The sequence below is a fragment of the Hyperolius riggenbachi genome, chromosome 5 (assembly GCF_040937935.1).
Source record: "Hyperolius riggenbachi isolate aHypRig1 chromosome 5, aHypRig1.pri, whole genome shotgun sequence".
Taxonomy (NCBI): domain Eukaryota; kingdom Metazoa; phylum Chordata; class Amphibia; order Anura; family Hyperoliidae; genus Hyperolius; species Hyperolius riggenbachi.
The window spans coordinates 102137552-102152150 of record NC_090650.1 but is presented as its reverse complement, the minus strand read 5'-3'; the positions used below and the strand labels follow the sequence as shown (position 1 = coordinate 102152150).

Genomic DNA, 14599 nt, shown 5'->3' with positions numbered 1-14599 from the left:
GGAGCATACTCACCTGGGCAGCTGGCAAGCTCCCTCCTGTGTTCTCCTATCTCAATCTTTGTTGATGCCTTTTCTATGTGATGCAGCAACATGTATATACTCATGTAACATGCTGCCAGATGGTGGAGAATGGGCCGTGGTGTTCGGGAATGGAGATGGAAGGGCACAGGAGGGAGCGGCATGGCCATACATGTAAGTGTGCTCTGCTGAGAGGATTCTGCATCAAAACAGAGCCCTAAAGGACTACTGTTAGCTCGGAGGAGACATGAGAAGCCCATCAGCTGGCTCTGGGGCCCCAGGCAATTGCCCAGGTTGCCCATATGGAAGTGCTGGCCCAGCCTAAAGTATACCTATCATGAAAAGAAAGCATTAACGCTAATGTCCATAAATGGAACATTAGTCCAGAATAAAATAGATACTTTTCAATTCCTGGAAAAACAAATTGTTTATATAGAAAAATGGGAAATCAAATCTTTTTATTCTACGGTGTGTGGCCACCTTTAGATAGGGTGTCCAAGGAAGGAATGTAGTGATTACCTTTTATATTAGCTATATGTGTCAACATGTTATTGTGTTAGTCTTCATTTAGTGGTCCACACATATATTCCAAAAACTGCTATGGTGCTGTCTAATTGTGATAGTCTAGCAGCTTCCTTGTGTTTCTTCCTCTATACTCCCACTCCATGCTTCCTATGCTAAATGTAATAACATTTCCCATGTATACATGGCCTGAATCACAAATAACACACACATCTGTTATCTGCCCATTAGGTCTGCTTACTCCTCGCCATCATCCATTCCCTCCTGACATTTGAGACATATGCAGATCACAGATAAGGGATTCAATCCCAGATTTGAAAACCCAGGCTCTGAGTTCCCATCACACTGTCTACACAGCCATGAACAGTTCTCCTAAAAAATGCACATCAACGCCACCTAGAGCTAAGTATTGAATTGCTTTTCAGCACCAAGTATGCCATGCATCTTTGTATTTTATAAAGGTCCTCCTAAATGAGCAACGATCTAGCATGGCATGATGGGATTTCTTGGCAGCTAAGAGAGCACGGCTTAACCATAGCCGGTATATATAATTGTTTTCCTTTTTCATAAACGTTTCAAGTAAGCATGAAAACATTTTAATAATGAAAACAGATTTCTAACAATATAGATGTCTGAATAATAAAAATTCCCATAAAATCAGTGAGTAGCCACATCTGTTTTTCTTCTTTGGAAACCTTGCAAGCTAGAAAAGCGGGTGTAAAATGTCTTTATGAATACACATTTGTAGGCATAAATTGGCCACGCTGACTAGACAGCAGAAGCTTAAAATATAATTAGAGGATTTAGATATCTTTCTGAAATGTGGCTTTAGAAAGACTCACCTTAGCATAATTACTATTTAGGGTGTTTTATTTCACATCTGTCTGCTTTTGGTGAAGAGATATACTTATTGCGGTCTATACTTGGTCTTTAGTAACTTAAGCAGGCATACATGCACCGGTCTGCACTGTCCTACAGCTGGTGTTACAGAGTCACAAATAGAACAATTTGGAGGGAAAAAAATTGCAAGTTGTCTTTATGATCTTTTAAAGGAGAACTGTCACCAAAGTGAGCCTTTAGGAAGCTGGGAACAGGTATCTTTCCAACATTTAGGTGATAAATGTCATCAGTTGCTTTCACCATGTTTATAAAGGTTCCGAAATGTAAATCTGAATCAAAAAATTTATTGAATACTTACCTATGGAGAGGGAAGGTTCTGGATCCTATCGGGCCTTCCCTGTCTCCTTGTTTCAGTGCTGTCACCCCTGTTTCACGTATTCAAGCAACTGGTCGAATACACCTTCGGGGACCCTTGGAAGGCTTCAGGAGAACTTGTGTCCCGGAGTTCTCCCAAAGACGGACAGCTCTCACGCACTCACGCAGGCGCAGTACGAAGCCACCCATCTTCAGGAGCACTCATGCTCCCGAAGCTTTCCAAAGGCTGCCAGAGGAGGCATTACTTCACTGGGGGACAGCGCTGGAAAGAGGGGTTCGAGAGGGGACAGGAAAGGCTCCATAGGATCCAGGGCCTTCCCTCTCCATAGGTGAGTATCAAACTTTTTTTACGCTACAGATTTGCTTTAACCATCATCATTTAACCTTTGTTCTCCACTCTCCATTTTTTGTTTGTTAAATGTTGAGAAAATCCCATATTTATAGAAAGACGAACAAATCTATTCACCAGGTAACAGGAAAAATCGAATTACTTTGCTAGTATACAACATCATGGAAAAGAAGGTAGCTGAAAGGGGACATTTTTTTAACAATTGTCCTGAACTTTTGACATTTATCTCCACTTTTTTGGTCACAATAAGTCACGTCAGTGTGGCTTCTGTTCTCCACTGTTCCACTACTTGTTCACTATTTTTCCATCTTGTTTTCTGCTCCTCAGGGTATAAATGGTACTTGCTTGTGCAGATCTCCCAATTGTCTCTTTTTTTTGTGTGAATGCTCCAATATAAAGTCCATCCCGGACCCCCCTTAATTATTCTGCATTGTCCTGCACCAGTATAGATGGTGAAAGTAAACCTGAAGTCACATTACAATATAAGTTAGATACTTACCTCAGTAGGGGAAATCCTCTGGATGGTCCAGAGGCTTCCCCAGTCTTCCACAGAACCTTTTTCCTTCCCACGTATGGTTTGCAACTGCGCAGTATGATGGAGCTACTCGTGCATGGCTTTCTCCGTGCCACTGTGCCTGCGCAGTGTGACCGCGTTTATACTTGGAGGAAGGTGCGGCCTCGAAGAGGAATCGGGGAAACCTCCCCCTACTGATGTAAGTACGTAAGTTTCTTTTTTAAAGCTTCTGGTTTACTTTAATTAGATGCTATTTTTTCAGGATAGCCTGAAAATTTCTTGTCGATTGCATGCAGCTTGAAAATGGGGAAATCATGAGCACTTCCTGCCGATTTGGATTTATCAAGACCCAAACTGCATCCTAGATGCGTCTCATTGGCCATCTCTAGTAGCCAGAGGAACCAACATTTCAGCCATCAATGGAGCTCCCGCAGGTGCCTGGGGCCTAGTGGGTGCCAGGGGGCCCAAATGATACTTTCTCTGCCCTGTCTTCCACCTCAGATTTCCAAAAGGACCACCGGGATGAGCCAAAGCTACTACCTTGCCTAGCTCCCCATTTCATCTTAATCCATCATTGCACACTAGAGTAGCGTAATGTTGCACAGTGTACACTCCCTCTGTCCCCTCCTCTCTACTGTTCTTCCCTCCTCAACACTCAGCAGCATCCATTATTATTATTTTGGATTTCTATAGTACCAGACTCTTCCATGGCACTTTACAAATAGAGAATACATAGTACAGGCAGTTACAGGGCAATGGGTTACAGATAAACGACAATAAAACAGGTCAGCAATGCATCATGCATGAGGGTGGAAAATAGGTTAAACTGTACACAGCGGTAATAACACATAAGGGACCTGCCCAAATCAGCTTACACTCTAAGGGCTCATTTATACTGCAAACGCTTTTTAAATGCTAGTGATTTGAAAAGCTCTTGCTAATGCAAAGCTATGGGTTTTTTTTTGTAACGTCACATTGCTCGAGTGAGAACACACACATAGGAAAACATTGGCAAGAAATGTTAAAATCACAAGCACTTAGACAAAGCTCTTGCAGTGTGAACCAGCCCTTAGGGCCCTTTTCCACTACATCCTAATATGCAGTGTTTCCCCGCATGGAACCGTATTCATACAATAGGCTTGCCATCTGAATCACATACCGGTGCAATTTGGACTGCATGCTGGAGTCTGTCACAGCACGTATCCGAATACCTATAGCCATGCATGGCATGGCTATGGCGATTCAGTGCCGTGTCCAATTCTGAAATGCACACGGCACCCCAGTGGAAACCGACCCTAATGGATCAATAGGTATAACAACAGGAATGAAGCTATGAACACGGAAGTGCTTGGTGGCTAATTAAGGCTCATTGGTGAGATTATATGCTTGTCTAGAGAGTTGAGTATTCAGGTTCTCTCTAAAAATAGTCAGAGTGGGTGAGTGACAAACGGACTGTAAAAGGGGATTCCAGAAAAGTGGGGAGATTCAAGAGAAGTCTTTTATGTGAGAATAAGAAAAGGTAACTAGAAAACAGAAAAGGAGTTTGTTGTTACAACAGTGGAAACTACGTGCAGGGTGGTTTCTAGAGACAAATGTAGCTAATATATGGAGAAGCGAGTTAGAATCTTGAATTATGTCCTTTGGGTGATAGGCAGCCAGTGCAGGGACTGACAGAGCATATTAGCATTGGAGGAGCGTGAGGAGAAGTCATGCCACGGAGTTCATAATGGACAGGAGCAGAGCCACAGAGAAGGGAGTTGCAGTAATGGCCTTCAATATGAAACAATGAAGGCATGCACAGGGAGTTTGGTGGCATCCTGGGAGAGAAAGGGGTGGATGAGGGAAATGTTCTTTACATGGAAACAACAGATAGTAAGATAGTAGATAGTAAGTCGACGTGTGGTTTGAACAATATACAGAACAAGATAGGCTTAGGCCACATTAATTATTGGAATGTTATCAACACTGGTCCAGCTATTATTATAATTATTACTGTGCATTTACATAGTGCTTTAGAGCTGGGCTGCCCAATAGGTCAATCGCAATCTACCGAGAGATCTCAACCGCCTATCTGGTAGATCGCGGCCGTATGGCCAATCGGAAGGCAGGGAGGAGAGAGGCGATGCGGCTGAAGAGAGGCCAGGGGCTGTTCTGCCATGACACAACCTCATGGCTGGGGGCAGCGCCGGGCACAACACACACGCATGCATTCACGCTGCCCGCCAGAGCGCTCCCTCAGCCGCCAACATGCTCATCAGCCCTGCAGCTGAATGAGGGGAGACCAGGACAAGCCCCAGACACTGACGCTCGAGCAAGGTAAGTGATTATATTAATGGCACCTGGGCACCTATCCCTAGCTACCTATACTGGAGGCACCTATACCCAGCTTCCTATACTGAAGGCACCTACCTAGTGAAGGCACCTATACCTACCTATACTGAAGACACCTATACCCAGCAAGGCACAGGGTGAAGCCAAAATTGCAAAATATTGTATATACCAATGTTTTTTTATTGTTTTCTTCATGAATATCTCTGTTAGACTAATAAATATGGTAAAACAACGATATTAAAAAGGCGTGGGGTGAAGCTGAAATCAGTGCAAACGATAAATACTGAAAAAATATTTACAGTGGTAATCATCAGCTGGGGGGTCCACGAGCAGGAATGGGGACCAGATGACAGCGAGGAAAGCCTCCTTAGGATCCAGAGACTTCCTTCTCCTTAGGTAAGTGTGAGGCTTTCTCTTTAAAGAAATATCCTCTATAATAAAATACCTGTGTCCCTGCCTCCTCTCCTGTCCCTGTGTCAGTGCTTTTGCGCTACTGCCCTTTTGTGGCATGCGGGCGGACGTTGGAGAGCAGGAGGACTAGTGCAGGGGGAACCTGAGCGCGGCCGAATGCGGCTTGCGGCATGAGCAAGGTGGTGATGAGGGGGGTCACGGCTGAGCCCTAGCGCCCGTTTTAAATGGGTGGGCTTATGCCTTGTAAAGTTATAATAACAGAGAAATACACAATTCAGGGGTTTCTATAGCAGAGGAAAATGACAACTGAAAGAATTCTGCTCCAGCTCCGCACACATTTTGCCAATCGTCTCTGAATACTTTACAGAGGTGTGATTAAGCTGCCATTTGTTTTGTATTTGATTTATTCCTAGGCTTTTCACATTTTGACAGGAGAACACCTTATTAAACTTTACCGTGATTTTTTCATTGCTTTCAGGCAGCAGTTTTACTCCTGCTCTCCATATGCAGCTTTATAATGCCCAAAGGTTTTATTTGAGAGAGGCGTTGCTTCCAGCTAATCCTTCTCCATAATTTCCCTTAATATTATGGTATTTTCCAGGATCCTTGGATTTAGAGTTTAATACTGTGAATGGTTACCAGGGCGATGCATGAATGGCACGATGGTTGAGGGCTGTATCTGCAGACAGGAACGCAAATGTAAGTTAAAAGGAAGGCGGAGGAGAAAGATGACAGTAGCCCCAGGAGAGCCCCATCTGTGAACACTTCACCACTCCCCGACGCTCGGAGCCGTGCGTGGGCACAGGTGGATCCCAGTCCCCTGCTGGAGCACAGCGCAGCGCCTAGCCTGAAAGAAGACTTTTCATTACTGCTGGCTGTTTGGATTGGAAAACAGCCATCTCAAACATTTGCAGGTGGCTTGGCCATACTTTGACACTTAAATATTTGAGGCCATGATAAAATCTGAATATTACTACAATATGTCGCTATACAAAGTATAATGTGCAATCCTTAATATGAAATGTATGTTAAAAGATCCACTCCCAGGGGAACCACTAAGAAATTCATGTTTGAAAAAATTAGTATACTACTTATTCCCAAATGTTTTGGTTTTAATGTGTTCTGGGAGGGAATGGAAATGAAAGCAAGTCCGTCCAAGTTCTCTTGCCTTTCATGCTCATGTTACAACTGTTTTGAGGCATACGTTTTCAAAAGGCTCACATTTTTTATTTTTACTTATCCTCCTATGGCAAATAGGAAAACTCATAAGTCTCTCAAATTCATAATCCTGTTTGTAACAGCTCTGACGGAGTCAGGGGAAAATAAAGGAAATGTTGACATCATGTGAGCTGATGCTATCAAGAACCACTTTGATACCCATCAGTGCCTGCCCTTCAGTTCTAAATACCTCCATCCCAGCATGGAGAGCACATACAAAAATAATGTGTCATGTGATCACACAGATGAGAGCGAGGGTGAAGACTATGTACTTTATGTCTGACAGTCCTGCAGCTGATGGTATCTGCAGTTTGTTTTCCATGATAGTTTTTATAATACTTCTCGTGAGGTAGGGTATGAAGATTTATGGCCGTCTGCTGATGTTCCGAGTTATCAACAATTCAGCTGCACACTGATATTGATCTTCTGACAGAACTTAGTCTTCCCGTCACTCAAAAGACCGCCATAACTCAACAGGAGAATCTGATGGCAATCATCTTCAGATTTCAAATGATTATGTCAGAAATTGCTTAGTCACCTCATAATTGTTACCATAATAGTGGCCATGCTAATGGAGTACTGCATTCATGCTACGAGCGTATCTTGCAGTAGTTACGTGCACACACAACAATATTGATGTGTATGCATGGTAATATTACAGCAATTTCATGAATCACGCTCAATGGTGCAGTGGTTAGCAATCTTACCTTGCCTAGAGCTCTGAGTCCAATTCTCACCAACAACGTCTGCATGAAGTTGGTATCTTGGGTTTGTCGGGGTTTTCTTCAGACAAGCCTGAAGCACACTGGAACCAGAAACTGATTGTAGGCTGTGTTGGGCCCATTAGATTGTGCTCCCCTTTGAGATACAGTGAGCGATGTGAATTGCTCAACATACTCTGAGCACTTTATAATGGCTCAGTTCTATATAAGTCATATAAATTATGGTTAATATACAATGGTTACTTTGCATATATTCAGTAGTGTTGCTCTGGGAGACATCTCAAGCTCACTCCAACCTGAATTATCGCAAATTCTTTCTGTTTTAGGAAAGAAAACTTTTGTTTTTCTTAATATAAATTATATAATAGCAGACTTTACATAGAAGACTTGTTTCCAGAAGCGTCCACACCGCTAAGCTTACCCTATTGTCTTTTGATCACTAATTTTATTGATAAGGGTGAGAAAACAAAGCAGTAAAGGTATTTTTTTTATTCAGTGTAAACAGAAAAGAAAAAAATAATCCTCACTTTAAGGCCTTGTTCACATTACGTTCGGCTCGCGTGTCCATCCGTGTTGGGCTTTTTTTCTAGGCGTCTTTTTTTTCTGATTCCTGACGCTTGGGTGGGCGATTCGTTTTTGTGCTTTGCGGTTTTCTAAGCAGTTTTTCTGAGCGGTTTTGTAATTCACTCCCTGACGCAAGTGAGGAAGTGAACTCTTTGACCCGTAAAATAATAAATACAACGTATTTATTCTTAAAAAACGTGAATGCAATCACTGCACAAAGCGATTTTGTGAGCGTTTTGCGTTGCTCCTATACTTTCCTTTGAGGCGGAATCACCCCGAAAATGGTACACGCACTGCTTTGCTATTCGCACAGCACATGACAAGCGCTATATGAACTTTCTCATAGACATTCATTGTCCACGCAGTCGGGGGGCGTTTTTAAAAACTGCACGCGGGTGAAAGAAAGCCAAAAACGCCTGGAGCGTGAACAAGCCGTAAGAGTTTCCTGTATTCTGTGCTGTTGAGACTTGTGATTTTTACACAGATGGCATTACTTTGGGACAACAGCAAGTAGGATAATTGTATGGACAGTAAAGAAAGAGCAGGAAAACAAGACTATATTAAATGGTATGCCAGATGGTAGCCCACTTTCTGAATGTGGTGTTTCTAGTAGTAATACATAGCTGTGAGAAATGTACTCTTATGTTGCCCATACATGAATGGTACAGCACCATGGAATATGTTGGCGCTTTATAAATCAATCATAATAATAATACATGAATGATACATTTTTTTTTTATTAGATAATTTTGTTCGATTATTCCGAAGATTTTTCCAACATGCCCGATCTGATTTTTATTAAAAAAAATATGGCATAATCATTTTTCTTCATTGAAAAACAATATTATTTTCGTCTTTCATTGAACTCAAGCTTTTTGGTTGAATAAACTGGAAAATCAAACATTTTTATTGTACAAGTTTCGGGCACCATAAACAAGACCATGGCCCTTATTCAATTCACTTTTTCTCTAAGGTGATATTTTCACAACATATTAATAAAATGCCTACTAAGCCACCAGCAAGTAAGAAAATGCAATCATTTTAACAGTACGTTTTAACCTTCTGGTACTTTTTTAATTGCAGAGTGCTGAAAAGTTATTTTAAACAGAAGATGAAAAATTATCTCCGAGGAGAAAAAGTGAATTTAATAAGGGCCCATAAGTTTAAAAAAAAAATGCTGCTTCTTTAATGTTGGAGAATTTGAGAATTTCTTGGACTGCAAGAGCTAGTCAGTCAGTGCTGAACAAAAAAAAATATTTTTTAGATTCCTCCCTACAAGTTTTAAAATAAAATTGAAATACTTTGTCCACATAAAGATAAGATAAGATTTGCTGGAGAAGAACTAGATTCTGGTAAAAACTGAAGGATAAAGGAAAAAATAAAAAGAAGGGTTAGCATGTATAGATCTGGGTCATAAAGCTATGACTAGTCTATGCCCATTCCAAAGTCTTTCAAAGGGAGTGGCTGATAGACAAATCTGGTTTGCTTAAGTCCATTAAGTCATGTAGAGCTAAGGGGCCCATACACTGGTTGATTTCAGCCATCGATCAATCGATTCTATAGAATCGATCGACTAGAACTCAATTCTTTCAAATCTAGCGATTTGTGCTGCTGGCAGCTGATCGATTACCCATAGAGTTGCATTGGATCTAATTATCCAATGATGCATTTAGATAGATTTCCAATAGAGTTCATTCTGAAATCTATTGGAAATCTGTTGCTAGTGTGTGGTACACATCAGATTCCACCTAACAGGCATCTGACAGAAATCTATCTGTTGGTTGAATCTGCTGCAAATCTGTCAGTGTAAGGCCACCTTTAGACCTAAATATAAGACTGGAAAGGAAAAAGGAAAAAAAATATACATTTTCATTAGAATGGAACCAAGTGGTGAGGGGAAAAATAGGATCCTGGAGCACCGGAGCGAACACAAGATACTCTCACAGAAAGCAGTTAAGGCCACCTAATGGTGATTTGGGGCCACTTTATTTTCATCATAAATAAGTTATCTTTATCTTATTCAGGGTGCAGAGGTAAACAAAAACAAAAAAAAAGCTTTGGAATACTGTTACTATACTTTAATGTAGTAAACAAAGAATAACAATAGCAGAATAATAACAGCGCAATAATAATCCAATCATGGTATTTACTAGCACTAAACTCTGTGAAACATCATTTTTAGTAAAGTTTTCTACAACACTAACTCAAATACAAGTATGAGGGAATCAGGGAATATGTCGACTGGCATAAAAGTGTGAATCATTATCAAGAAATCATCCTTATGTGAACAGTGGTTGATCCCAATTCTACAGAGGTAACAGCATTTTTCTGTCAAGAACATGATCACAGCAAAATGAAAAAGATTGGATTAGTATTTTGTTTATTCTTTTATATGTGCATGCAGGCAGCTACATATTCAGCATTACGCATATTTAGATGTACAGATTTCTTCAGTTCTTCTCCCTGTAAATATGGCTCACAAACAATCCTAGCCACTAAAAATCACTTCAAACTTGTCATGAATATACCTGACACCAAAGATCACAACAGTTTGCGCTGATTCCCACTGATGCTTAACAGGGAGAGGCCCCTCTGAGTATTAATGAGATCAGACTCTAATGGAATTTATATGAAGGTGGAATGTTCCTGTGTGTACAGCACAGGCAACTCACAAAAGAAAATGCCAAAAGTACCAGATAAGCCCTTGTGTTAAAATATGGCAAACAATTTCAAGTAATTGCAACATATCTATCTCCAAGACGAACTGATGACCCAAAATACTCAAATGAAGACTAGTACTGAACACGAGACAATTCATATTTGCTCTTTGCCTTAACAGATTAATTTTTATGAACAAAAAATATTATATCAGCAAATCACTCATATTTCACATGCAGGAAAAGAGCCACACCCATTTGTATGATTGATTTCAATAGTTTTCATTTTGAAGTGCAAATTGCAAATCTTTAGCTTTGATAACGAGTAAAAAGAAGTCCTAATAGCCTGTTCCAAGGCAAGCTAAGGCAAAGCCAGATGGACAATAAAATTACCATTCAAGTTGACATATTTCAGCAGACAGCAACAAATTGCAGCTCTAAACAACATTACACGTGATCTGCGATGAGCAACATTGAAAATAACCCACAATGAGAAAGAGATTTGTCGTCCTACCCAATCTGGCGATTTGTGGAAGGTGCCTGTGTGATGACTGAGCTGGATTGAGGAGATGGCATTGCTTGCTGAATTACAACGCTGGTGTCATGATTTGGCATTCTCGAATTGGGTAGCTGGTGTGACACTGGTCCCGACATTCCTCCAACTGCATTATGCAGGGTGATGCTCTGCAGACAAAATAAAGTGCAAGTAGTCAGATGGACAGTATTGATTGAGTGTACAAGCCACAGGTAATGTGTTATTACAGCCCTTTTGGTAACTGTGGGGATTAGCTGGGGCACTGTGGTGTCTGCTATGTAGTAGCTGGAATGCAGAGCTTCTGACACATTCAGGAAGGATGGTGTGGTATTCCTACATCTGGCCTGTAGATATCACTGTTCTACTGTACTACTGCATAAGATTATCTAGACTGTTGTGGATTGTTGGTTCCAGTTTTCTGCTCTGGCTAGATACACAGAGTAAAGGTGCTGCTTATGTAGAGAGTTGGTAAATCTTGTAAATAAACCTAGTTTCAGTTACCCTGTCTCTGTGACCACTTAACACAACAGAAGGTCAAATATGATTTACGGTAATAAATACTGTAGTTACTCGAGTATAAGCCGACCCCCAACTTTTACCTTTAAAACCTGGAAAAATTGTTTGACCCGGGTATAAGCCGGGGGTGGCAAAACAACACCTACGCCACTCAGCCATGGTCAGCCACAACCATATATTGGAAAAGCAGCATAAACGCAGCAGATTGCAATAATAAGCCAGAACATAGGCTTACATAGTCATATATCTAAAACTTGACATAGGAATGCAAGGATTCTCACCAATCAGTAGACACTGTACCTGTATGCCTTCCAAGGCTACAACTCAAGATGAGGTTACCTGGGATCTCCAATGGAAATGTCAAGAGTGTGGTCTACCTCAAATGATGCACCGCTGTGCATGTAGTGGGGGCACTGTGAGGGTTACTCAAGAGTAGACACTCAAATATAAGCAGAGACCTCCACTTTTGTGGGCCCAAAATTAGGCTTATACTCAAGTATATACATTAACAGTTGTTCCGCTAAACCAGGTGTTGTGCATGCTGCCCTGACTGAGAATATATTCTAATGACAGCAAACCTGCACTAGGAACTTCTTATAGTTCCAATACCAAATGAGAGATGACAACAGGTTGGATGAACAACAACTTGTAACAACTCTCACATAACTAATATAGCAGGAATTGTATGCATTGATAGTGTACAGAAGGTATACAAATGTATTGGACAGTGGCTTACATTTGTGAGAGTATCACTAATTGTCCAATAGAGTTTAGTCTTGTATCTAGAGACATTGGAATATTTAGAAGGACATTTATCTGGAGGTGGAAGAATTTATGTTTCCTGTATTCCAAGCATTGGATCGAGACTGATTAAAGTGGACCAACTTGACTATCTACAGCCATGTAAGAAAGATGGACACTTTTGCGTCATAAATGCCTTGATTGTTTTGCATGTGTTTCCGTTAGTAAATGTGATAAATTACTTATTTTTTTGAAAATGTAGGAGGGCACACTCATTTTGAGATAAAACATTATATTACACATCAGAATGCCTATGTTGTGTACGTTCTTTGCTGCTTAGGTTCTGGTATGTAGGTGAAATGATCCAGAAAGCTAGGAAAAGATTTGCAAATCGTAGATATTCTACCTGTTCCTGGCAGAGTGAATTACCAGCGGTCAGAAATTGTCTGGAGGAGGCGCATGTAGACACTGACCTGAAGTTTATGGTCACTGATGATATCCTCAAGCTTAGAAGATGGTGTGACTGGGTCACTAACAAAAGGACGTCAACTGGATCCACTGACTAGGAACCTTATGCCATAAGGCGTTAAATAGGGACTTTACACTACATCTCTACTTTACATAGAGATTTGCACTCTTTTTGTCATCTTTTTCTAGGACACTTTGTTAAGGACCTCACTGCTATACTGAAGATATTCAAAATGTATATGGACAGTCTGATTTCCAGATAAGTATATGGCTTTATACTTTGTTTACTTCCTGATTTTGTTTATCATGACAACTGTAATTCCAAATCCCGACACAGGGTATATATGCTTTGTGGATTTATTTGAGCACTAACTCTAACTTTTAATAGAGGATGAGGCTTTCCCAAAATTGTTACTTTGCTTTAAGCTGTTTGTGCAATAAAGAAGGTGTTCGGGTGTAGTAACCTTGCTGGACACACACACACACACACACGCACACACACACATAAACACACACACACACACACAAACACACACACACACACAAACAAACACACACACACAAACAAACACACACACACACACACACACACATAAACACACACACACACACGCGCACACACACACATAAACACACACACACAAACACAAACACACATAAACTCACACACACACACACACACACACACACAAACACACACAAACACACATAAACACACACACACGCACACGCACACACACACACACACACACACACACACACACACATAAACACACACACACACACACACACAAACACACACACACACACATAAACACACACACACGCACACACACACACACACACACACACACACACACATAAACACACACACACGCACACACACACACACACACACACATAAACACACACACACACCACCAGTTACAGGTAGAGTGTGGTGAGAAAAAATACCCCATTGTCTTCTGATACCTCTCAAGGACAACTGCAGTGTTTTGCCAGTCATGCATGCCAACTCTGTTCTGACCCACTGTAGATTTTTATTGCTAAACAAAGAACAGAACCTTTTGTGTCTACATTCCCAAATATTAAATACAATAAGAGTTGAACAAAGAGTATCCAGCATCTGCCATTGCTCTGGTAGCAGGGACAGATCTAGGGGGGGGGCAAGCGGGTATCTTGCCCCAGGCGCAGTTTGTTGAATTCTTAACCACTTCCCGACCGCCTAACGCACAGAGGCGGCCGGGAAGTGGACCCCGCAAGGACCAGCTCATGCCCAAAGGCGGCGGTCCTTGTAGGGGCATGGGCGGAGCGATCGCGTCATCCGTGACGCGATCCTCCGCCGGCGCCTGTCACCGCTCGCCCGCCGCAACATCCCGCCGGCTATACGGAAGCGCCGGCGGGATGTTAACCCCGCGATCGCCGCATACAAAGTGTATAATACACTTTGTAATGTTTACAAAGGGTATTATACAGGCTGCCTCCTGCCCTGGTGGTCCCAGTGTCCGAGGGACCACCAGGGCAGGCTGCAGCCACCCTAGTCTGCACCAAGCACACTGATTCCCCCCCCCCCTGCCCCAGATCGCCCACAGCACCCCTCAGACCCCCCCCCCCTGCCCACCCCCCAGACCCCTGTTTGCACCCAATCACCCCCCTAATCACCCATCAATCACTCCCTGTCACTATCTGTCAACGCTATTTTTTTTTTTATCTCCCCCCTGCCCACTGCCCCCTCCTGATCACCCCCCCACCCCTCAGATTCTCCCCAGACCCCCCCCCCCCCCTGTGTACTGTATGCATCTATCCCCCCTGATCACC

At 42.0% G+C, this 14599-nt stretch overlaps 1 protein-coding gene across 8 annotated transcripts in view; it reads right to left on the bottom strand.

Moving 5' to 3' along the window:
• CREB5 (cAMP responsive element binding protein 5) overlaps nt 1-14599 on the bottom strand; it is an 839414-nt gene that overhangs the window by 382214 nt on the left and 442601 nt on the right. For all 8 annotated transcript variants that reach the window (XM_068236067.1, XM_068236066.1, XM_068236068.1 and 5 more), the window contains one exon: nt 11036-11205. In XM_068236067.1, the coding sequence (XP_068092168.1) occupies nt 11036-11205 (170 nt within the window). The remainder of the gene's footprint in view (nt 1-11035; nt 11206-14599) is intronic.